The following is a 25837-nucleotide window of genomic DNA, read 5'->3' as shown; positions in this document are numbered from 1 at the left end:
TGTGTAACTGACACTCACAAAAACATCTGAGGCATTTGTTTTCAAAACATTTTTTGGTCGTACTGTGCCTTTAAGGATATTAGACCTTATGACATCTTTCTTCACATTCACTTTGAACGTATGGATTCATACAAATCAAATCACAAGACTTCACATGAAGTCAGCAACTCATAAAATAGTTTCATTTTCTCATGAGATTGGGTGGGTACAATCGGTGACACCACTAGGCTTTTGGTGTCCCCTGACTAGCTTATTGCCTCTGGAAAAAGAAATCACCTCTTAGAATCCTCCCCCCCATTGTAGTGCCCCGTGTGCGATTAAGGCATCAAAATCAATTCAGTACACATCCTTTTCACCATAAAGTGTAATGTTGCACCTGAGCTTACCTGACACCTCTGTTCTTGCCTGACCAGAATGCATCCCAGTCCTCCAAGGCCTTGCACATGCTTCTCACTCAAAGCTCAATTCATCTGTACACATTTGCTTAGGTATTTGGTTAAATAGACAGATGGTGAGGTGGTATTTGAGTATGAAATATTGCAGCTTCTTTCAAAGACTTCCACTTAATTGCAGCAAAAGAGGAAAGCAAAGTCACGTCATGTCGGCGCTCAAGGTTATCCCTTTATCCAACATCTGAAAGCAGCAGAAAAAAGAAAAAAAGTTTTTTTTAATCATTTATATATTTATTTTTTGACACCTGAGTCAAATAATTTGAAAAGATGAGAAATGTTCTAACAGGTCAAATCAGGGCATGCAAGTAATAGTTGAATCATAGTTAATGAAATCAAAGTGTGGAAGATAAAGCTATTTAATTCAATGGGATGCATATAAGGTAACGAGTGGCGTCAAAAAAGAAAGTGATAAAGACATGGAGGAGTGACAACTGAGCGCTGTGAAAACGTGTGGGAGGTTTAAAACAATGGATCTGAATCAGTAATGGATTTGTCAAGTTCATTGAGCTAGAACATTATTATATGAATAATCAACCAAAAATGTTCCCTACATCATTCCCCAACAACAAACCCTCAAGTTTTAGAAGTAAGACTATAGATAATATATGGGCCATTCTATAGAACTGGTTCAAAGTTAGAGTTGGAAATGCCTTGGAAAGAATTTTTCCACACATTTTGTATGTATGCAAATTGTATAATATTTAAGTAACACATTTCTAGTAATTGTACAGTTATTCTTGAACTGTATTTACAGGAAGTTTTGAAATATTTGTCCTCTCCCCTATTTTGTCACTACCGAAACACAGTAATAATAATTTATTTAGAAGGGTTATACTGACCTATTAAAATCTACATTGTAATTTTTTTTTCTATATTTTAATTAAAAAAGTTCAATACATTTTTCATAATCAGAAACAGAAAGAGCTTTATTGCCAAGTGTGTTCACATATACAAGGAATTTGTCTTGGTGTTAGGAGCTTCTGGTGCAGAATGTACATACATACTGCAGACATACGTAAAATTATGGTAATTCAAACACTGATATTAGAGAGAATATACAATAATTTATAAATAACAGTAGAAATAAAAATATACAGAAAAAGGAAAAATGTCCATAAACAGAGCTGTAAATGTGCATATGGGCTATGACATTTGTTGTATTTTGAATCAAATTTTTCTATGCAAAAGGCAAAAAGTTGATCATACTGATTTCAAAGTTATTCATTAGTTTGAATATACATTGAACCAAAAACTATCATAACATCTTAGCTGATAATTCAGTATACCTTATTTTTGACTAAACACCCCATGTTTCGATAGTGGCTGCAGATTTTCGGTATAGTGACAGTAATGCTTTGTTAGCGACTGCATCACAGAATTTAACTTACAAACTACAACAGTAGAAAAACATACTGAAATACTAAACATTTGCATAACTGTACTAAAATTTTGTTTATTTCCCACAAATATGAGGATTATGTGTTCCCTTTTTTCACTACCGAAACCTGATGACATGTTTCAGTTGTGACAGTTTTATGGAATAACCCCTCAAAAAACAAAGATTTCACTACCGAAACTCCACCAAATGTTTTGGTAGTGACTATTTTGGTAGTGACAATTTTAGACACTTTTGAACCTAGCGCTTAGATGCTAATCAGCACATGGTTAGCTAGCACAGTTCTGAACAGTGGTACACATATAAAAACTAAATGTAATGGAATAACTTATAAAAAAAACACTGAAAAATGGTGTAGTGACTTTCCTTAAAGTTACACACAGATTTTTCAGACTTTTGAACACTTTTACTTTAAAATGATGGGACCTATCTACTCACAACTTGTAGCTATGAGAGAGAGGGACCCAGGAATATTTCCTTATCATAAATGTAGGGGTGTAGTTAAAATCAGTCTCAGCTATTAGACTAAAGCATACGTTTTGGTAGTGACATGAAAATGCAAAACACATTTTTTTGCATGACGTTTCCTAATTTAAAAAGAAAATACAAAATGAATATATTTCGAGCTTCACTTTTTAAAAGAATCAAAAAGATACTTTTAAAAACAACAATGAAAAAAAAAAATTCAGTATCATTTTCATAAGTTTAAATTTAGGGGTTAGGGTTCCAGACAGCACCTCACAATTGAAAGTACCCAATAAACGATGTGAAGCTTACTAATATTTTAAATATTATTGTGAGTTTTAATAATAGACGGATATTAATAAACATTTAAGATTTGAATACTTAAATGCTTTTAAAATGTGTTTTTTGGTTGTGGGACAGCAGTTTGCCCCAATTCTGTAGAATGGTCCATATAAGGACAAAGTTTTATACGTTAGATCAACGCTAATGACGCAGTCCTCGAGACAAGAGCAGGATGACGTGCTCAGACTACATCCGACAGGCGGAGATTAATTAAATGTAAGTCGTGACCTATTCCAGACATGTAGGTGGAGCAAAAGAAAAGAAAAATAACAACATTACATTAAACAAATGATTCATTATCCTTGTGCAAATGCACTTGGTGCAATTCATTATCGCCGTTCTTCATCATTTTGGCTCAACCCGGATAGATGCCGGTGCCCTTTGCTTGTCTTGTTCTAGTCAGAAAGTCTTATAAATTCAGCTCATCGTTGCTATTTGTTCAGTTGCTGACAGGGACCTTCCCGCCCCAATGTAATCTCACCTCATTAACATTTTAGGTGACAAGACCACCATGGCCCTTATCAAGAATTCATGAGTAAGGCTTATGGCCATATTAACATTTTAGAGCCAATCATTTACAGTCCTCTGTATGTCTGTTTGGGTGTGTGAGGGAGATGATGAGAAGCCCTTGCTTTGTTAGTTCTCAAACGCAGTGGGTGAACATACGGCAAGTAAATTTCACACACGTTGCATTCTCAAGCAGTACAGTACTTCCTCAAGCAAGACTAGAAAGGTTACCTGGAGTGTAGTGCTAATTAGATTCAACTTAGCACATCTAGGCAGGTTTTGTGCTAAAACACTGCATTTTATCCTAATTAAAGCAGTGAGATGAATCTCTCACGCTCCACAAAGACAGAGCAAAACCCCAAAGAACACAAGGCTGCTTTCTGCCCTTTGTTCGCATGGAGTGAGATGCTATCCATTACCTAGCCATAAACAGCGTGAGAGTCTCCGTCTCAGCGCCTCCCGTTGACACCCGCCTGCCTGAGAGGGGGCGTAGTGCTGAGAGGAGGATTTTCACACAAACAACAGAGACTAAAGACAAAGCGGCGCGGAACAAAAAAACACGTCGAGGTGACGGTGTGGGCACAGACTGGTGCCGCAGAAGTGTGCGAGCACGGTCGGTCTGTGGGCCAATCTGTGGCGCCGAGTCCTGGCAGGGAAGGAGCAGCCGTGCGCGGTGACTCACCTTCTCTGTCAGGACAGCGGCATTATGCTGCGGTGTGTGTGGAGCGGTGATCACACCCGCCAATTACACCGAACTCAGCTCACTTTCTTCACCGTGACATATACTGTCAACGGCACGCGGGCCAGAGGTGCTTCACATGCTGCCACCCTCTGTACAACCTGATCAGACACAAATTGGACAGTCGCAGGCTTAGTGAGCCCACAAAAAGGCGCTTTGTTCCAGACGCGTGAACACGGGTCACTCGCGAACGCCTTCTATAATCCATCATCGATGTGACATATGTCTTAACCCATAGTTTCCCGAGAGATAATTTCAGTCCGTTTATATATATAGTATGCACAAACTAATTAAGATGGCAGGTGCATTTCTGAGTAAACTCCAAGAAATGGCAGCATGAATTAAACACCTGACACGTTTGCCAGTAAGTTGTCAAAAGCCCCTCTTGAGGTTTTTCTTTGTATGTCAGTTGTTTTCAAAGCAAATTTGTTTGCCCCAAAAATATGTACAAATGAAAAAAGAGTGGTAGAGCCTCTGGCAATTTTAGTTGCCTGTGGGCCCAACTCAGTTCTAGACCGAAGAGAAAACAATGCATTACAGATTTTAAAATGTCATGGTATAATCTAAAATAAAGCATTCAACATTTTAAAATTTTAATAAAACGCACTGTGCACAATCCTTACATTTATGATTCTAAAGATTTTTAAAAATGTAAAAGGGTTGAGTTTTATATTTTTTTTTAAAAAAGTTTTAATTTATAAAACCTTCATATGTTTATAAATATCAATAAGTGCGTAATTTATTGAAAAAACACTTGATGAACAGTGAAATATATTTTTAATGTCGTAGATCTGTTCAGATGAAGTTCATATAACCCATGCAATATGCTATTTATATCACAACATGCCTCGTCTCATGTAAGATCTGTGTGATCACATGCATCTTAAGTCGTTTTCAGCTACGCAATACATGATATGCAACAGCATGATTTCGTAAGTCGAGACGCTTCACGCTGAGCGTTTAATGACGTTATGCCTTGAATGTTTCGTGGGTGTACACTGCCCTCTGCTGGAGCATGAACACACGGACAAAGCCAAAATCCACACGGATGCATGAGGCCCCTTGCAACTTCACGTTGAAAAACCGTGATTAGTTTTGTTTAATCCCATTTTGTGGTAATTGCCTCATTAACATTAACTCAGAATAGACTAATTAGTTACATCTGCTGATTTAATCATGTGTGTTGGTTAAGTTTGTCATCCGCCTGTATGTACTTGACTTGTGCATTTTTAAGAAGTGTGATGAATCAGTACAAGACAGTCGACTACTTTATGTAACTGTTTGAGGCTTTGAAGTTAGGTTCATAGAATAAGTTAACCACCTGGTCAGCTGTAGTATTTTTTTTACTCTCTGAAAATTATTTGTTTTAGTAGTAAACTTACATAATGTGTAATTGTGTTTCACACCATGTACTTTGAAATGGTCGCGCACACCCTTAAGCTTCTCAGTGAGGTCATGAAAGTTTCCATTTATTTGGTTATGTTATTTAAAGCTTATGTCATAGAGAAATTAAAATAGCAGAACCTCATCCTCCACCCAAAGCCATGATCTGTGTTGAGTGTTTTTGTGGGAACGTGTCTTCTCCACCTAGTTTCACATCTCAGATCTATCTATCTATCTATCTATCTATCTATCTGTCTGTCTGTCTGTCTGTCTGTCTATCTACTCTGTTGGAAAAAAAAAAACAATAGAAACCATCACAGAAATTCTAATGGTTTCCATTACAACTACCATTACAAACCATCAACTTTTAAACATTAAAGCCATTTAAAAATGGTATTCTGTAACTGTTTTTACAAGCCACCAACTGAAGGTGACCAATTATCAGTAAAAACCCACAGGGTCCATTACAGTTTCCATTAAAATCAATACAAGTCCCATTATAACCAGTAAAACCATTACAAATTTTGTGATGGTGTATTTTGTTTTATTCAGCAGGGTATCTATCTATATCTATCTATCTATGCATAATCAATCTGCCCATTATCTGCATTGTTAAAAATGACCTGATCAATATTTTGAAGCCAAGACGTATATTACCCAATCCAAGCAAAGAATATGGACACAATTTAGCAATGTGGTTGACTGTATAAAGTGTTTTTGCAACTGTGTAAACAAATCGAACTATAAGCATGTTATTCGTTTTATCGCTTTGTTTTGACGACCTTTTTGTTGCATGATCACCAAGTATAGTTTCCTGTGACAGAGATAAAGGCAGATGTTTTCAATTGAGCTCGGAAACTCTGTTCATTTACGCTTGGTGGGGTGTGCAGGGGCGCTATTTTTTTTTTTTTTTTTTTTGATGACTTCCCCTACCCCCATCTACCCCCTTCTTTCGGATAGGCGGCGAATTGAACCCCTGCAGACTAGAGTCCACCTTCAGTTTTTCGGACTTCCTCGAACTTTGTCAAACTTAGCAGCAAGTTGAACGCGCTCTCTTTTATTCTCTGGCCTCCAGAGGCTGAAACCGCTCAACTCTTTTCGCTCTGACACTGTGCAGTCTTTGGGCTGTTTTCTTTTTAGACAATGAATTACCAGCCACCTTTTCCTGTAGTACAGTTATCAGTTTTATTTATCATAAGCTTTTCGCTCGCTCATGGATACCCGTCAAGTCTCTTTCAGGGCAGCGCGTATTCAGGAGCCGTTCACAGGCACAGAAATAAGTAAGTTGCTGTAGAAGTGATATGAATGTTTACAGCTTATCTTCAGTGAGTATGTTCTTGTATGATGTTCTCTGTATCTCAAAACAGACAAATGATTTAACTCACAGCAAACTCCTGGAGTGACATTTTGACGCTATTGTTTGTGGTAATCGCTAAAGCAACAAGTAACAAGAGGTCAATCGATTTATTGAACATTCCTCTGAGTCGGCGGTGTTTATTCATACACTTCAATGGTTCTTTTCAGGGTGGTAAAACATTTGCTTTCATTTCAACAGGATAGAATTTTCACTAATTTTGTCTCAGAGTTTGCTGTCAGCCGTCAGTGATTTAAAAACGATGTAGAAAAAATGCTCGATAGTCTGTTAGGTTCTTGCTTGGCGATAACAACCCTGGTGAAAAAAAACAGCATATGCTGGTAGGTATGTTTTGATGCTGTTTAAGCTGGTCCTTTGCTGGTTTATGCTGGTCCTTAGCTGGTTTAAGCTGGTCCTTTGCTGGTTTTTGCTGGTCATGTTGCTGGTTAAGGACCAGCATGAACCAGCAAAGGACCAGCTTAAACCAGCATCAAAACCTACCTAACCAGCATTCCAGCATCAAAACATACCTACCAGCATATGCTGTTTTTTTCACCAGGGAAAAATAACTACCTCTGTTCTCAAAACTGTTCTTATTTTGGTCTTCTTTAAATTTGTGTGTTATACAGAAACTGGTGTGCTTTTATTGTCCAAAAGAACGTAAGCTGCGCAGTTCAAGGCAGCGTGGAAAGTCACGTTGAACCTGAAGCCGCGGGCTGTCCAGAGCATCAGCCTGACTGCGAGCCACAAATGATGTAAGTACTCGAGAGACCGGGAGGGGCGTGTGGAAGTACTGATGTTCGGTACTTCTCATGCTCCTTGACTCGAAGACACTACACCATATACATGATTCACGTGATGATTCATCTAAACCAGTTACAAACAGTGCTAATAGACAACAATAATGCAATAATACAAGATTTATAAACAAGATGTTAATATTCACTAACTTACATTTGGCCAGTTTGTTAAAATAATTGCAGCGCAAACAATGAAGAGCGTTCTGGAACACTGTGTGATTGGAACGGAGTGACAGATTTACCCGCCCTGGTCATAACGATCTGTAATCACTCTGGATTTTCCAGAACACGTTTTTTCAGATTTTTCCCAGAACGCACATGTGCTCTGCTCCTCCTCACCGCTCACATACTCTGGTCTGGAATGACTCAAACACAGTAAACTCTATCAGTGTTCAATACTAAATATCAGCACTCTAATTGAAACTGTTGTTTTTTGAAAGGATCTATTAGTGCTTTAGCTTTTGCACATTGTGCCGATTCTGTAGCAGTGCCAAGAGTGTGGTGCAAGATGTATTCAAGCTGTTCACTTTAGTTGGCTGGCTAACTTTTTGTTTCACATATCAGTAGGTCAGTTTTACTTATTATGTAGTAAACATTTAAAGCACATTGAAGAGATGTGCTTAATTCATTCAAAGTCCTAGTCTGGATTGTTATGACAGAATTGTGGTGTTTTATGTAAAATGTAACTAATACTATTTCACAAACTGACGTTCGTTCCTGTAACACTTCTACCACAAGAATTTATGTAAGCTGTTGTTTGCTTTAAAAGGCCATTGAGTTAGACTAGTGCTTGATTAATTGAATATGTGCAGACTGAGGAATTACAATACTGTATATAGATTAAATTACACATCAAGATGAAATAATTATAATGGCACTGTAAGATATACATACACTCAAAGCTTAAAAGCAACATTTGAGTAGCGAGTTTTATACAGATTATGCATGTATGATTTCACTTTTGCTTTAAAGTCATGTGAGGAATTTCAAATTGTCCAAATATTCACTTTTGTACCTGAAGCATTTCACCAGGAGCTCTTTTGCTGTCATCTGAAGTTACTGCGATGTTAATCGTTTGGCTCAGCTTGTCGTGGCATAAGAACTAGAATGATTGCGTGTCTAATTGCAGCATTATCCATCAGAAGTAACAAGATCAACATCATTAAGTGAAACTGAACAGACTAGGCCTGAAGACTCTTCTTATTAATCCCTCTCAGTCTGCTCAAGTCAAATCTTGCCTTTACCTTGCTTTCATCATATAATAGGGGCAAAGCTTCATGGTCCATTACTCAGCGTTCAGAGTAATAGCAATAAGTAGCTTAAGGCTTGTAAAGGATGGTTTGATCAAATCAGTTTTTAAATAAGATTGTGAAGATTGTAAGATTGTTTTCACATTTCGGTTCATGTAAAAGGCCATTTTAAAGAGATAATTCACCCAAAAATGAAAGTTCTGTTATCAATTACTCATGTTGTTCCAAACCTGTAAGACTTTTGTTCATCTTTGTAACACAAATTAAGATATTTCTGATGAAATCCGAGAGTTTTCTGATCCTGCATAGACAGCAGTGCAACTGAAACTTTCAAGGCCCAGAAAGTTAGTAAGGACATCGATAAAATAGTCCATGTGACATTGGTTCAACCATAATGTTATGAAGCTACAAGAATACTTTTTGTGTGCAAAGAAAACAAAAACAACAACTTTACTCACAAAGACTGACACAGAAGAGAAGAAATGTGAATAAAGTCATTATTTTTGTTTTCTTTGTGCACAAAAAGTATTCTGATGTCACATGGACTATTTTATCGATATCCTTACTATCTTTCTGGGCCTTGAACATCACAAAATATCTTTATTTGTGTTCTGAAGATGAGGTCTTATGTGTTTGGAACGACATGAGGGTGAGTAATTAATGACAGAATTTTAATTTTTGTGTGAACTATCCCTTTAATCATGTTTTTTGTTTCAGATACCGTACTCGGTTTCGGCCGACTTACAAGATAGCATACAAGACTGTAACTGAGCTAGAATGGAGGTGCTGCCCAGGATACCAGGGCCCAGATTGCAGAGAATTGAAAGGCTCTCCAAACGGACAGACATCATATCCACAATCAAACCCACAACGCCCACAGCAACACCATGGACAAACTCGACCTGCACAAAGTATGTCAGCAAGAAATGTCACAGATATCAAGGAGGATAATTAAATTTCTGTACTTTTTTATAAGTTGTTATTTGTATTTTGTTACCTCAGGGCCAGAACGACGAGAAACAGGACAATATGATATCAGACGAACAGCTGACAAAACACGCATACTGGAGGAAGAAGTGCAGCGCCTCTCGCAGACAGTTCTGGATCTTCAAGCAGCCATGACAGGTATGGCTGAGAACCTGAGGACAGACTTACAGGAAGACACCAGCAAGATGCTCATTACCTTCCTCAATGACAGGACTTCACCTGACAGCGCAAGAACAGGAGGCACGGAGGAGAGTGTGGTGCATCTAGATGGCCACCAGGCAGTGAGAGGCCACACCCATGGGGAAAGAGAAATGGAGACACTGTTGGCCAGGCTCAACGATATGACAGATGCTCTCAAAAGCAAAGACGAAGCTCTTGAGGAACTGCGGGGAACAGTGACAGGGCATGACGGCCAGATACGAATGCTTATGGATAGTTCCTCTCAAGGCCTACCAGTCACGGGCACTGCTGCTACTCCAGATATAGGCATCCTTCAGACTTATATTGATGGGAAGTTTGAGAAGCTCAAGAAGGATCTTGTTGTAAACATGGAAGAAGAGATGGCCAAGCTTAAAAGTGCATGTGATGAAAAGATTCAGGCTCTTCAAAAAACATGTGAAGATGGAAAGGACAGCAGCTTTGTGAGCCTCACCGATCTAGTGCACAACAAGGAAGCTGAGCTTAGGAAGGAGATCCGTGAGCTCCGATTGGATATGTCTATGTCGGACGGTGTAGTGCGCACAAACCGTCAAACAAACATTGGAAAAGATGATAGTGACTACAATGACTTGAGGAAGGAAATTATTCGAGTGGCAGATGCCCATCGTGTCCTTAATGCCAGAGTGGACAATGAGCTAGAGCATCTGTCCACACTGAAGATAGAAGACGTGCTTGGTTCGCGCATAGAGGACTTGGAGGACAGGATGAACGTCACTGAAAGGAACGCTGAGACTTTTTGCTTCTATGTGGATGAAAAACTTACCAAGGAAATTATGGATGAAGTAGCTAAGCTACGTGAACTCCTGGACCAGAAACTCAGTGGCGTGCAGGATCAGTTCACTTCCATGTTGATTGAAATGAGCAACAACTCCTTCCCGGGGATGCCTAGCGATTCTGTCGATGCACTGCAAATTCAAGTTCATGCTAACAGTCGTCTTATAAAAGGGTTGGAGGACAAGTTTAACACAATTGGGCAGATATGCTCAACTGACTGCAAAACCAACCTACCCACTGATTCCAAAACTCCAGAAGGTCTGGACAGTCTTGTAAAGGACGTAAGACTCTGTAGAAATGATCTGGATGTCCTACGTTCTGATTTTGTGAACAACGTAGCAAGGGTTCATGCATTAGAGGATACTATTAGAATGTCACCTGAGAAAGAGTTTATTAATGCACATATACAGGACACCCGCAAAAGAATGAATGGTTTGACTGACAACGTTAATGGCTTGACTGGAGCTCTAACAGGACTGGGAGACACAGTCAGCAAATTTAGTCAAGACCTTCACACTTTGAACTCCACATGTTGCCAGCAAGTCAGCAGTTCCCCACTTGAGGTAGAAACTGGTAAACCGAGCCACAACCAGATCGAGGAGCTAAAAAAACAATTGGATGCACTGAACACTCGAGTGAATACAGAGTTGAGCGTGTGTAAGTTCAACACGGCTGGAGTAGCTGAGGGTGTCTCTGCGGTCGATGACAGGGTGACTGCCCTGGAGAAGATCTGTGGAAGTCTTAATGGTGAGAGGAACAATATCCAGGACCTTTCAGAGGAAACGGAGAGGAAGGTGGCACAGATGAACAGCACTCTGGGCACTCATTCAGGAGCGATCACGGCTCTTCAAAACTCCTTTCTGAACTTTCAGAGTCAGCTAGCAGGAATGGCTAAGCAGATCCAGAAGGATCATACAAGTAAAGAACAAGGTAAGCTTTCAGAGGTTAATGGCAAAATGATGTTAACCGTTCTTCACAAAAACCTGTTTTTGTGTTCTTAGCCAGTTAGTGTTGGAAAGTGGAAACTGAAGTACCTAAAAGTCAATCTTTGTATTTTCCTTCCAATTTGTAACCACCAATTATTTTTTGATTTCAACTTTTAGGATTTGTGACCAAACGTGGTATTTGTTACCAAATGTGGTATTTCCTAATATTACTGTGGCATGCTATGTTTTTCAGTGTGTCTTTTCTCCATACTGAACCAATAAGGGGATACATACACAATAACCTGTATGCCCCCAAGCCGTTGAGAGGCAGGGGGCCAGCAAAGGTTTCCTGTGCCCTTTATATGTGCCTGTAATATGTCAAAACATACAGTAGTATGAACCATAGTATGATCAGGCATAATTTTCTTTCTTAAATTGTTAAAAAATTAGTTCACTCCTGAATTAAAATTTCCTGATAATTTACTCACCCTCATGTCACCCAAGATGTTCTTTCTTTCTTCAGTTATTAAGAATTAACTGAAGAATTAATAAAAATTAAGGTTTTTGAGGAAAACAATCCAGGATTTTTCTCCATATAGTGGACTTCAATGGGGATCAGAGGGCTGAAGGTCCAAATTGCAGTTTCAATGCAGCTTCAAAGGGCTCTACATGATCCCAGCCGAGGAATAAGGGTCTTGTCTAGTGAAACGATCGGATATTTAAAAAAAATTATATACTTTTTAACCACAAATGCTGGTTGTGTGTGTTTAGTTCTTTGTCTGTGTACTTTGGTTCAAAAGGGTAGGGTAGTGCGGAAAATTTCCATCTTATTTTCTCCTCCAACTTCAGCTTTTTACCTTTTTTGTAAAGGGCGTTTGGATTTCTTTGCATGTTCATTTTGTAAACACTGGGTCGGTACTTTTGCCTACGTCACGCGTGACCTTTTCAACGTGATTACATAATGCGTGAAGTTGTGCACGCAGAGACGAGCATTTGTGGTTAAAAAGTAGACCTTTGTTTTTTTTTCCAAAAATCTTCTTTCACTAGATAAGACTCTTATTCCTCAGTTGGGATTGTGTAGAGCCCTTTATAGCTGCATTGATACTGCAACTTGGACCTTCAACCTGTTGATCCCCATTGAAGTCCACTATATTGAGAAAAATCCTGGAATGTTTTCCTCAAAAACCGTAATTTCTTTTCGACTGAAGAAAGAAAGACATGAACATCTTGGATGACATAGGGGTGAGTAAATTATCAGAAAATTTTAATTCTGGAGTGATCTAATCCTTTTACCAACATTTATATGTCTCTTACATCAAATGTGTAATTCACTTTAATTTTTAACCTACTTCTAAAAAATATCTCAGTACATATACTGACTTTAGTGTTCAGTGGTTTTATGAGTAGGGGAGTTGTGTGGTCTGTCTTTTTGTCATGACCAGCCTTCCCCGCCTATAACATTTAGAACTGACGAGCGAGTTCAGTTGCAGGCAGGTCTGGTACTCATTAAGCTCCAAAGTCAACTTATGGGCCTCAGGAGGTGATGAATTCCCACACCCCTCTGCAGATGTTCAGCTATGAGACGACTGTGATGTCACTAGAGAACGCACATTCTCTTAAACTCCCATTAAAGGGTGATGTCATCATTCCTGATAAGGGTGGAGGTCCATCTCTTACAGAAACAAAGATCGTTTTCCCAAGAACTGTGGCTAAACAGTAACTGTGCCAAAACGGCCATTGCTAAAGATCTGTATAATTGGCAGAGTTAAAGGACACATTTATTGTGAGTCTTTAACATTTATGCATTGATAATGCACAATAAATGTGACAGTGCAACCAGTGTGGTCCGAATCCCAAACAGATGACTCTTATAAGCCAGTTCATTTCTTTTTAGCGAATCAAAAGCATACAGTGAAATGTGTAGTCCCGCTCCCTACGAATAGCTCTTTTCAGTTAGCTCTTTTTAGTGAATCAAAGGCGTAGAGCACAATCTGTGTAATCCAACTCCTGAACGAATGATTCTTCTGAGCCAGTTCTCTTTAGTGAATCAAAAGTGAATCAAAATGATTCTTTTGACCCTGTTATCTTTATTGAATCAAAAGCGTACAGCATGATCTGTGTAATCCAACTCAGAACGAATGATTCTTCTGTGCCAGTTCTCTTTAGTGAATCAAAAGTGAATCAAAATGATTCTTTTGAGCCTGTTCTTTTTATTGAATCAAAAGCTTACAGTACAATCTGTGTAATCCAACTCCCAAACAAATGATTCTTCTGAGCCAGTTCTCTTTAGTGAATCAAAAGTGAATCAAAATGATTCTTTTGAGCCTGTTCTCTTTATTGAATCGAAAGCTTACAGCATGATCTGTGTAATCCAACTGCTGAACAAATGATTCTTATAAGTCAGTTGTCTTTAGTGAATCAAAAGCGTACACAACCTGTGTAATCCAACTCTCAAAGAAATGATTCTTATGAGCTGGTTCTCTTTAGTGAATCAAAAGCATTCAGCACAATTTGTGTAATTCAATTGCCGAACGAATGATTCTTATGAGCCAGTTCTCTTTAGTGAATCAAAAGTGAATCAAAACTATTCTTTTGAGCCTGTTCTCTTTACTGAATCAAAAGTGTACAGCATGATCTGTGTAATCCAACTCCCGAACGAACGATTCTTATGAGCCAGTTCTCTTTAGTGAAAAAAAAGTACACAACCTGTGTAATCCAACTCTCAAACAAATGATTCTTATGAGCTGGTTCTCTTTAGTGAATCAAAAAAGCGTACACAACCTGTGTAATCCAACTCTCAAACAAATGATTCTTATGAGCTGGCTCTCTTTAGTGAATCAAAAGCATTTAGCACAATCTGTGTAATTCAGTTCCCGAACTAATGATTATTATGAGCCAGTTCTCTTTAGTGAATCAAAATGATTCTTTTAAGCTGGTTCTCTTCAGTGAATCAAAAGCATTCAGCACAATCTGTGTAATTCAAATCCCGAACAAATGATTCTTATGAGCCATTTCTCTTTAGTAAATCAAAAGCATACAGCACAATTACTCTTATGAGCCGGATCTTTTTAGTGAATCAGACACAGCTGAACTATGAGGCTTAAATCACTAGTTATTTATTGGTTACTTCTATGACAACATCTAGATGCACATAACGAGTTAAAAACGAAAAATAAATGAAACATGTTACTTCAGATTGTTTGTTTGGTGTTGTATGGTAAAACATTAAGTACAATTATTGGACTGCAGTCAAGTATTAAAAGAATCAATAATGGGCCCATTAAGGAACTGGAATCATTAAAAGAAATCCATTGATTTATTCGCGATTCCTATCTCTACTTGTAGGATATGATACAGTTAAAACTTTCAAGTCAGAAACACAATAGTCTTTATCCCTGAATAGCTTCAGCATTACTCAAACTCTTTGGCCGCTGATCATGGCAGAGGCACATTGCACAATACTGGAACGGCCCATCCAGCTGCGTCTCTGTGACAAAGCGTCCAAGCTCGGTTTCTCTGGTAATTTACTCTAATGGCTCTTCATTGATTTTTCATTAGTTTTCTTTTTCATGGTTCAGGGCATCAATTAAGCCTGGGAATGTTTGAGGGCTCCACAGAAAAAACATCCTCAAGTCATTTTTCTGGCCGCGAATCAGGCGTGTTCAGAAAACTCCTCATTGTTTGCTTTGGAGACAATGACTTAATTTCAGTTCTTGAACTCATCTTGATCCATTTCCATGTTCTGTGGAAACATTTGCAAAACAGTGATGTTGCTGTTTAGCATTCTACTGATACCCACAAAAGTGGATTTGAACTGAATAGTGTCCCTTTCCTCCCCACACTCTTATCAGCCGTGTCCTCACTCTTTTCTCTCTCTTCCTGCTGATTCATATCTGTGGGTCAGAGGATGTCAAGAAAGCTCTTTCCTGCACTAAATGTGTTTCTACTCTTGTTTTACTTTATGTAACATCGTGTGAAGTCATAAACAGGCTTTCAAGTGCCAAACTTGAAGGTATTCCCAGCTGGTTTCAGGTTAAAGTTTCTCTCTGTGGGACCAGGAACTCATGTGGAAGTTTTTTTAGATTGGATCAGGCCAAAATCGAGAGGTCTGGTCATTAAAGCAGGGTCCAACTTTAGTTGTTATTTGGTGTGTGTTTGTGTCCATGTTTCCATGTACAAAATCACCACACCCCATAAAGCCTTCTGCCTTCCAATCGTGAAACTGTCAACAAAAAGACATTCAAAACCAGTCTTCTATTCATCAGCTAAATATGTTTTTAAACATGGTTCTCCACATCAGAGTGGTGAATCCTTCATTTCAATCTGACTCATTAAACCCACAGCTCTGAGTCTCTATATTGAGTATATAAATCTGTGATTTACTCTGAAACGTGTGTTTATGTTGCTGCCGTTAGGCATTATGCGTGTGATGAGTCTGTTATTTGCTCAGAATGCCAAACAGACTTGTGGGAAACACACAGATAGATGCCTATTATCCCTTGGGAGATGTAATGTATGTGGGAGGGAATATGTTTTTGTGAAATCGGATATTTGGACAGCAGCTTAAATGTAGACAAACAGTACTGACGCAGGATTTTAGCCATGTCCAGTACGAGTTGATTAGCTTAGAAGTGAACCCATGGGACTCAAGCTCCGCCCCTCTTTTGAATCACTTCCTACTACAGCCAATCAAATTCAGTTCAGATAGACTCTAATGTCAGGAATGACGCATTGCACTTCTCAATTTAGACAGCAGCATCTGGTAGGACAGGAAAGTTGTGTTCTCGCATCCTTGTAGAAAAGCTTGACAGCAAAAAGGGATTAAAAAAGAAAACGCGAGGTTTTGGAAACGAGTGTGAGATGGGCTGGAAGTGTGAGCTGAAAAAAGATTTTCTCCCTCATTAGACTCTGAGCTGAGAGCAGCGCATAAAGACCGAATGCCTTTGTAAATAAGGTGCACTGCGAAGTTCAAAAACACTCGAATTGAACATTGAAGCTCTTGCTGTGTTTTATTTAAAAGCCCTGGCGTGAATACTTTGGCTACGTTTGGCTAAAATCAGAGATTAACAGCTTTTCCACAGGTTTTACAATACGGGTTAAATGCCATTAAAAGGCTTTATAGATGCTTTTAGAAAAGAGGGCTGGCAAGCTGACATTCCTATAGCCTTACATATTTGGGGGGGTTGAGTGATCAATGTCTATTAAATGGACAGTTGACTCACAAAGTGTGTTCATCAATTACTTTTTTTATTCTATGGAAGTCCAAAACTGTTTACCAGCCTTTTGCGAAATAAATGCTTTTATGTGCTCTCATGAAAGAAATTTTTGAATGAGTAAGTTGAATTACCCCTTTCATCTATTCTTTTATGCAAAAACACATAAAAATACAATTCTTATATTACAGTTAAACTTCTTCTATGATTTGCATGTTTAAAATTACTCAGTAATATTTTTAGATATACACATCTGTCCTTAATGAACTTAAAATCTCATTCAAATAATGAAAGTAGTAAAAACACTTTTTCCTTTTTTTTACTTATTACTTACTTTTAAAAAAAAAAAAAAAAAATGATTAAGGGCACCCACATGTATTCATAGTGAAAGAATGTTATTTTGTACTACCAAATGAGTCATTAAATTGAAAATTTTCTTGAAAATTAATATGAAGCAACATGTGTTTTATGTATTTTTAAAAGGTTTTTTTTTTTTTTTTATTGTGGACATTTTTACACGACCACTAAAATGTGTAGGGTCAGTAAGATATAAAATTGTAATTATATAATATATAAGATATAAAATCAAAATTGACAGTCAAGACATTTATAATTTTACAAAGGATTTGTTTTGTAAATAAATGCAGTTCTTTTGAACTTTATATTCATTTTAAAAATGCTGAGGAAATGTTTTTTTCCCTAAATATTTCACTAAATATTCAATCACCACAATTGTTTTCAACATTTACTGTTTACATGTATCCTCATACTGCGATAATAATGAGATTTAGACAATATTCAGATGGCAAACTTTACTTTATGTAAACACAATACTTTGATCGAATTGATGCGATTAAGCACATAAATGTAGCAACATTTAGCTACAATAAAGTGAGTTAAAATGACTTGTACTTTTAAGTTGATTTAACTTAAAATTTTAACGCAGCTGCTAAACTTAAGTTTTTACGTTGAAACTGGTGAAAACTTTTTACAGTGAATAAAGGGGGGAAAAACATAAATATTTAAATATGGAAGCTGTTTCCACCACTGAATATTTTATTTTTTTAAGATAATTGTGACTTTTTATCTCACAATTTTGACATTCTCAGAATTGTGAGATATATACTCGCAATTATGAGAAATGAAGTCAGAATTGTGTGATATAAACTGCATTGGCGAATTTTTAAATTCATTTAATTATGAATTTATTTCCTACAATTGTGAGTTTATATCACACAATTGCGAGGAAAAAAAGTCAAAATTGTGAGATAAAAAGTCGCTATTACCTTTTTATATTTTTTATTCAGTGGTGAAAATGGGCTTCCATAAAAACATGTGTCAAGTATTTTGTCAAATAAATGCAGCCTTTGTAAGCATGAGAGCCATCCTTCAAAAACTTACAAAAAAATGTACAAAAATGATCACCAATCCTAAATTTTTAGACCGTGCGCTTTAAACAGTGTATTTTTGTCCTTTTGGGACTTTCATCTTTTTATTCTAAATCTCTCTTTCATTTTCGCAGGACTGCCTGTTCGGCAGGATAGACCTGCGTCTGCTCCTGACACTCGAGCTCCGACACAACCCATGAGACCTTACGTTCCTCGCATCCACATACCTTTGATCATACCACACAGAGCAGTGCCAGCCCCCACTGGCCGTCCCTATGTACGTCAGCCACACATCCCACACAAGCCCTATTTCCCTCAGCCACCAGGCAGCCCCAGGCATCCCGTCCACCCCGTACAACCCCACCAACCTGCTGTACACCAGCCAGTGGTGGTCACAGGGCAGGCCGGCCCACCTGGGTATGTGCGCAGGGTCACGGTCAGACGGGATCAAAACTCAGAGGACTCAAAAACGCCTTTGAAAGGATTTGCAGGTGCTCCAGGTATGAAGTAGAATTAATAATATAAATTTTTAGAAGCTCAAGCTTGAAGTAAGTATTTGAATTTTTTTCTCTTTTGTTTTCATAGGTTATCCTCCTGTCCGTCCTGTCTCATATGATACCAAACAGTCTCATCCAGAAGGTATCTTTGTATTGTCAGTGTTTGCATTACAGCACATTTTTCATGAAATTGTTATAATTTACAAAATTATGAATATTAATTCTCAGCTGCCCATGTCCCATGGAGTCCTGCATATCAAAGACCCATTGCAACTCCAGGTAATCAAATTAACCACTTTGTTATAAAGTAGCTACAATTTTTTAACTATTATATTTTAACATTCAGAGGCAAAAACGAGAAGATTTTTTAATATTCCAGATATGTACACTTCTGTCTCTTGTGAATAGGGTCTAGAATGAACACTTGCCAAGTGCAAATTGCAAATAAAAATTGGCTTTGGAAAGTTCCTTGACAGTGTCAAGAGCTGCAACATGGAAAAGTGAAACTGTAAGAATGATAGTCTGACCTTCACTGATGAAAGTGATGAGCATGATTCATATTAAAGTAATACTGTCAAGAAAACTTCTGTCTCAACGTGGGTGTCTTCTAATGACTTTATCTCAATGTAAAGTACATCAAGGATGCTTTTTGTTTCCAGAGCATCAATGTAGAGAGACTACAAAATGAAAGAATGAGGAACAAAGTTACATTGTTGCAGTGTGTTTAAGACAGGTGCTGTGTTCTCAAGGAAAATAGCTTAAATTATGTTTATTTTTCTAACCTGTTGGCTAATATATATGTATAGTGTGCTGTGGTGTGCTTTTTTTTAAATCAAATGCAATTTTATTTTCCAGTAGTATTTTCTTGGTTATACTTAGCTTACACTATCAGAAAAAAGATGTGTGTGTGTGCGTGTGTACCTGGTGTTTATCACGTTACGGGGCCCAAATATCCACACAAGGATAGTAATACCGGTAAATTTTTGACCTTGTGGGGACATTTTTTAGGTCCCTATGAGGAAACGGGCTTATAAATCATGCAGAATGAGTGTTTTAGAAAGTAAAAGTGTTCACAGTCTAGGTTTAGGTATAGGGTAGGTGTAGGGCAATAGAAAATACAGATGTACAGTATAAAAAACATAAAACATGGAAACACAACGTGTGTGTGTGTGTGTGTGTGTGTGTGTGAACTTATGTTCTGCTATTCATTTTGATAGTTAACTTTTAAGTAAATATTAGGTAATATTTAAGGTAAATATTGGTTTCACTAAGCTGATTACTCACTAAAAACTCCCACAGATCATGTTTTCATGCCATTTTAAAACTTATTTTGACATAAAGTTATGTCTAAGTGTGTGAGTTGTTTACTTACTTTTATAAATTAGTCATCCATAAACACCATTATATTGTTCATTCAGACTGATTCGCGAACGCACACGAACATAGGAGGCGGGATTACTCATGATTATAACCAGTCATATCCAATCGTATTGCGATAGAGGCATTGCCTCCTTTCACGTGACTTCTCTACTTAGGGAGTCTGATGGGGTTCAAAAGAGGCGAAGAGATGCAGACTAACTTTAGTAAATTTACCTGCTGGTGTCATAATCAGAATCAGAAACAGCTTTATTGCCAAGTATGCTTGCGCATACAAGGAATTTGTTTTAGTGTCACAGGCTTCCAGTGCACAGAGACAACAACAACACACAGAAAATAAAAATAAGATGAGAATGAAATACACATATGTAAATATAAATAGACAAAAATTGCAATACAAGTTTTAAGAAAATAAATAAATTGTATATACAGTTGTGCTACAGATGATAGAAAAAGAGTAGAAGAGAATGAGATGCCAGGGTGTACTGGGATGTAGGTGGTAACAAATAAATATAAGGTTATTGCACATATTTTTATTGCAAAATGGGGGGGGGTTCATAACTGTTCATAAGGTAGATTGCCTGAGGGAAGAAACTGTTCTTATGTCTGGCTGTCCTGGTATTTGTGGCTCTGTAGCGCTGACCAGATGGCAAAAGCTCAAAAAGGGGATGACTTGGATGTGAGGGATCCAGAGTGATATTCTGAGCCCTTTTCCTTAGTCTGGATGTGCACGGTTCTTGAAGGGAGGGCAGGGGAGCACCAATAATCCTCTCGGTGGTCCGAACCGTTCTCTGTAATCTTCTAATGTCTGATTTTGTAGCTGAGCCAAACCAGACAGTTATTGATGTGCAAAAAACAGACTCGATGACGGCTGAGTAGAACTGTTTCAGCAGCTCCTGTGGCAGGTTGAACTTCCTCAGCTGTTGAAGGAAGTGCAACCTTTGTTGGGCCTTTTTTTGCAATGGAGTCGATGTGAGTGTCCCACTTCAGGTCCTGGGAGATGATAGACCCTAGAAACTTGAATGTCTCCATGATGCTGAGAGGGGTGAGTGCAGGGGGTTTTCTCTTGAAGTCTATGATCATCTCCACAGTTTTGAGCGTGTTGAGCTCCAGGCTGTTATGACTGCACCAGACAGCCAGCTGCTCAACCTCTTATCTGTAAGCAGACTCTTCGTCATCCTGAATGAGGCCGATGAGTGTGGTGTCGTCTGCAAACTTCAGAAGCTTGACAGAGTGGTCTTTAGAGGTACAGTCGTTGGTGTACAGGGAGAAGAGCAGTGGAGAGAGAACGCAGTGTTGGTGGGGCGGCTGCTTGACATTAATGTCCCCATTCTCACTAGCTGTTGCCTATCTGTCAGAAGGCTGGTGATCCACTGACAGATAGAGCTAGGAACAGAGAGCTGGTTTAGTTTGGTCTGGAGGAGTGTTGGGATGATTGCGCTGAAGGCCGAACTGAAGTCCACAAAAAGGATCCTCACATAAGTCCCTGGCTTATCTAGATGCTGCAGGATGAAGTGCAGTCCCATGTTCACTGCATCATCCACAGACCTGTTTGCTTGGTAAGCAAACTGCAGGGGGTCCAGTAAAGGTCCAGTGATGTCCTTCAGGTAAAGCAAAACCAGTTTTTCAAATGACTTCATGATGACAGACGTTAGCGCCACAGGTCTGTAGTCGTTAAGTCCTGTTATCTTGGGGTTCTTTGGGACAGGAATGATGGTGGAGCATTTAAAGCATGATGGGACTTCACACAACTCCAGGGATCTATTAAAGATCTGTGAAAAGATAGGGGTCAGCTTGTCAGCACAGGTTTTCAGACAGGCTCGTGTCACACCGTCTGGGCCTGGTGCTTTTTTTCTTTTGTTCTTTCTGAAGAACATCTTCGCTAATCTGAAGTGCAGGAGGGGGGAGAATGGGTTTGCTGGAGGTGTTAATGGTTGTGTAAGGAGATGGTCAAAACGAGTGTGGGGGGTTTCGAATCTACAATAAAACTCATTCAGGTCTTCAGCAAGTCGTTGATTCACCTCAGTACTTGGAGATGGTGTCTTGTAGTTTGTGATGGCTTTCAGACCTTTCCACACTGAGGCTGGGTCGTTTAAAGCAGACTGATCTTCTGACCTTTTTGCATAGGTCCTTTTAGCCACTCTAATTTCCCTTATTCAGTGTGTTCCTGGCCAGATTGCACCCTATCTCGCTGTTGGACAATGTTTCTTTTGAAAAACGAGTGATATATACACCTTTTAATGTTATATTTTGTAATATTGGAGTTGTTTTATTCTTGAACTACAACTTTTTTTCTCATGAAGTACTTTGAGGAGACACTGCCTCCCTTGCCTCCTCGGAGGAAACGCCCCAGATGTGCATATATTACTCAAACTTTAATTTATTGAATCTCTCTCTCTCTCTCTCTCTATATATATATATATGTTATATAATAGAAACACAATATTACATGAAATATATACATTATTAAATTACATGCCAACTAACTGAAGTAAGATAAGTTTAGGTTGAAGTACTAAAATGACTACAATAAACTAAACAACATATTTAGAAAAAAATAAAAATAAAATAATGAAAAAACAAGCACAAAATTGCCAAACCCTAACTAAAATTAAAATAAAAAATGACTATATAAAAATACAAGCTAATTAAAAATATAAATAATTGTATAGAAATAATACTAAAATAACACTTGTCAAAAGTAACTGAGAAAATATTGCTTAGGAAAGTTATTCTTTTTTTTGTGCTGTTTCAGGACAAAAAACCTACTGTATATTACAGTTTTATGGCCAATGAAAACACTTACTGCCAAGTAAATTTTGTCAACCATTGTGCAGCAGTGTTATTTTTGGACTGTGTAATGATCAAAACATACTTTTTAAACGTGATGTTTATACATGTCTCTTCTTCACAGTAGTGTCACAGCAGAACTCCTTGACAGATCCGTTTTCTTTCTCTGCTGGCCTCGTACAGCAGACGTTCTCAGGGGACTTCGGTATCATTCGCTTTGATAGGGTGCTAGTCAACGATGGAGGACACTATAACCCTCAGACAGGTAAACAGAAACCCTTAAACTCTCTTTCCTAAACCCATAGATTACCAGATCAATGTTGAGTGGTTCCCATCTGTTTTTATTTCAAGAAATAGATTTAATATGTTTTTACAGGTTCCCAATGGGTTTTTCAGTGTATATCCCATATCCTATTTGGCTGCTGATGGTGTTCCTTTCTCACTGTAGGGATCTTCACGGTGCCCTCCGATGGCCGTTATCTGGTGTCCGCTGTTCTAACAGCTCCACGGGGTGAGCACGCTGAAGCCGTGCTCTCGGTATCCAATCGCAGCGTGCAGAAGCTGGACACAGCGGGTTACTGGAGAGCCCACTCACGGCTGACCCGAGATCAGTGCTCATGTGGGGGGGCCGCGTCCTTCAACCTCATCCTCCCACTCCGGCAAGGTGACACCTTGGCCTTGGTGCGCACCGCCGGAAAGCTGGCGATCTCTGAATCCAGAGAGATCCTCTCCACCTTCAGCGCTATATTCCTCTACTCGCCTCAAGCCAGCAGATAACCCCGTCACTAAGAGGGGTGCTAATGTGACTTTTCACGCAAGTCTAACCATTCACAATGCTGCCTCATTTGAAAAGGTGCGATCACATTAACAAAATTTTCAACGCTTGAATCCACTGCGACATCTTTGTAGGACCGTGTGGATTCCCACTGAAATCACTGGATTTCATTTGCGAGAATTTGCAGAACACTAAATGTGACCGCACCTTGAGATTGTGACTATGCAATAGAGTTTGGCTTTACTTATTTATCAGACACACAATATTTGGTAAAATAGATGGTAAAATATCAATCACAAACGCACTCACAATCACAAAGAAAAAGAGCATACCATTAGATTTTAGTAGTATACTTGCAACAATATATATAGTTTGTTTTAAAATTGTGATCTTAAAGGGATAGTTCCCCCAAAAATTAAAAATGTCATTACTCACCCTCATGTCGTTCCAAACCTGTAAGACCTTCGTTCATCTTCAGAACACAAATTAAAGGAGAACTCCATTTCCAGAACAATAATTTACATATACTCACCCCCTTGTCATCCAAGATGTTCATGTCTTTCTTTCTTCAGTCGTAAAGAAATTGTTTTTTGAGGAAAACATTTCAGCATTTTTCTTCATATAAAGACTGATATGGTACCCCGATTTTGAACTTCCAAAAGGCAAGGTTTAAATGCGGCTTCAAGCGATCCCAAATGCGGTTGTAAACGACCCCAGACGTCGCCACATTTAAACTGCTTTTTGGAAGTTCAAAATGGGGGCACCATACCAGTCCACTATATGGAGAAAAATGCAGAAATGTTTTCCTCATAAACATAATTTCTTTACGACTGTAGAAAGAAAGACATGAACATCTTGGAGGACAAGGGGGTGAGTACATTATATGTGAATCTTTGTTTTGAAAGTGGACTTCTCCTTTAAGGTTTTTTGATGAAATCCGAAAGCTTTCTGACCCTGCATAGGGGTCATTATACAGTTGTGGGTACATCTCATGTCCGCAAAGTATATTTTTAATATATTTTCATGAACATAAAGCCCCAATGCTTAATTTTCTAGTACACAAATATATTTTTCCTAATCATACTACTATATGCTGAAAAAGCCATGTCTTTTGTTCAGCTGTCCGATTTGCACATTCTACTCTGCAGTTAAGCATGAAAATTACCTCAAATATAAACTTATTTTTTGTTTATGAAAATACATTTCTAATCATACCATATGCTCAGTAGTGCTAGGTTTCCATGTTGAGTATAGGCCCAAAACACCAAAAATGTCAACTAAGTTACCTGTCAACTGTGTTACCCAGTAAAGGTATCATGGTGGCTATATTCCTACAGATCACCTTTATTTATATATCACTTTATACAATATAGATTGTTTCAAAACAGCTATGTAAGGTCATGTCTGGGCTTTTGGGAAACAGGAAAACTTTTTTCTTCACATTGTCCAATTCTAAATGTACCCCTAATTATAGAATGACCCATAGACAACAATGCAACTCGCACGTTTAAGACCAAGAAAGGTTGTAAGGACATTGTTAAAAAAGTCCATGTGACGAGTGGTTCAAACTTAATTTTCTGAAGCTATGAAAATACTTTTTGAGCATTTAACGATATCCTTACTATCTTTCTGGGCCAGAAAGCTCTCAGATTTAATCAGAAATATCTTAATTTGTTTTCTGAAGATGAACAAAGGTCTTACAGATTTGGAACGACATGAGGGTGAGTAATTAATGACAGAATTTTCATTTTTGAGTGAATTATCATTATGTGTATGAAATGTAAAAGGTTTATATATATTTTTTGCAACATTAAATTAACAAATGCATATTTTTTAATCTTTAAAAACTGGTTCAACAGTTCAGTTTAAATATTACTTCTTTTACAGCCAATATTTTTATCTATAAAATAAATAAATAAATGAACTACCATGATTTAAGAGCTTGTGCACCTTATTTTTTAGGATGTTTTTTTTTTCTCCCCCCCAATGATGATCATGAAATATGCACAGCTGCAGTGTGAAACTGATTTAGTGCATTTTCTTAAATGCACTTTGGGTGAGACAATAAAAAAGATACTGTAAAAAGATACTGTGTAATACACATATGGGCTTTTAAATTAAAAACTGATCTATCATCTTTTGCAACAAGCCTAAATAACATTCAAAATGAGTAAAAACAAAATTAATTTTCACGTTTTTTGTA

At 38.1% G+C, this 25837-nt stretch overlaps 1 protein-coding gene across 2 annotated transcripts; it reads left to right on the top strand.

The window, feature by feature from the left end:
* The first annotated feature begins 6260 nt into the window (after positions 1-6260).
* Positions 6261-25567, top strand: emilin2a (elastin microfibril interfacer 2a). 2 transcript variants are annotated; one of them, XM_051094952.1, is made up of 9 exons: positions 6261-6564; positions 7268-7393; positions 9406-9599; positions 9691-11598; positions 18330-18695; positions 18781-18834; positions 18921-18971; positions 22987-23124; positions 23308-25567. In XM_051094952.1, exons 1-9 carry the CDS (start codon positions 6428-6430, stop codon positions 23634-23636), a joined length of 3303 nt encoding a protein of 1100 aa, XP_050950909.1. In that variant the 5' UTR covers positions 6261-6427; the 3' UTR covers positions 23637-25567. The 2 variants fall into 2 exon arrangements, with proteins under 2 accessions (XP_050950909.1, XP_050950900.1); XM_051094943.1 differs by having other exon boundaries at positions 6263-6564; positions 22984-23124.
* The last annotated feature ends 270 nt before the right edge of the window (positions 25568-25837 follow it).

This window comes from Labeo rohita, chromosome 2 (genome assembly GCF_022985175.1).
Source record: "Labeo rohita strain BAU-BD-2019 chromosome 2, IGBB_LRoh.1.0, whole genome shotgun sequence".
Classification (NCBI taxonomy): Eukaryota; Metazoa; Chordata; class Actinopteri; order Cypriniformes; family Cyprinidae; genus Labeo; species Labeo rohita.
This window is presented reverse-complemented; position numbering and strand designations above follow the sequence as displayed.

What these genes read in the sequence shown, in the direction of transcription:
- emilin2a (XM_051094943.1), top strand. Translation starts at nt 6,428, where the DNA reads ATGAATTACCAGCCACCTTTTCCTGTAGTACAGTTATCAGTTTTATTT. An exon ending in ACAAACTCGACCTGCACAAA is followed by an intron (nt 9,600 to 9,690) that starts GTATGTCAGCAA and finishes TTGTTACCTCAG; the next exon opens with GGCCAGAACGACGAGAAACA. An exon ending in TCATACAAGTAAAGAACAAG is followed by an intron (nt 11,599 to 18,329) that starts GTAAGCTTTCAG and finishes TCATTTTCGCAG; the next exon opens with GACTGCCTGTTCGGCAGGAT.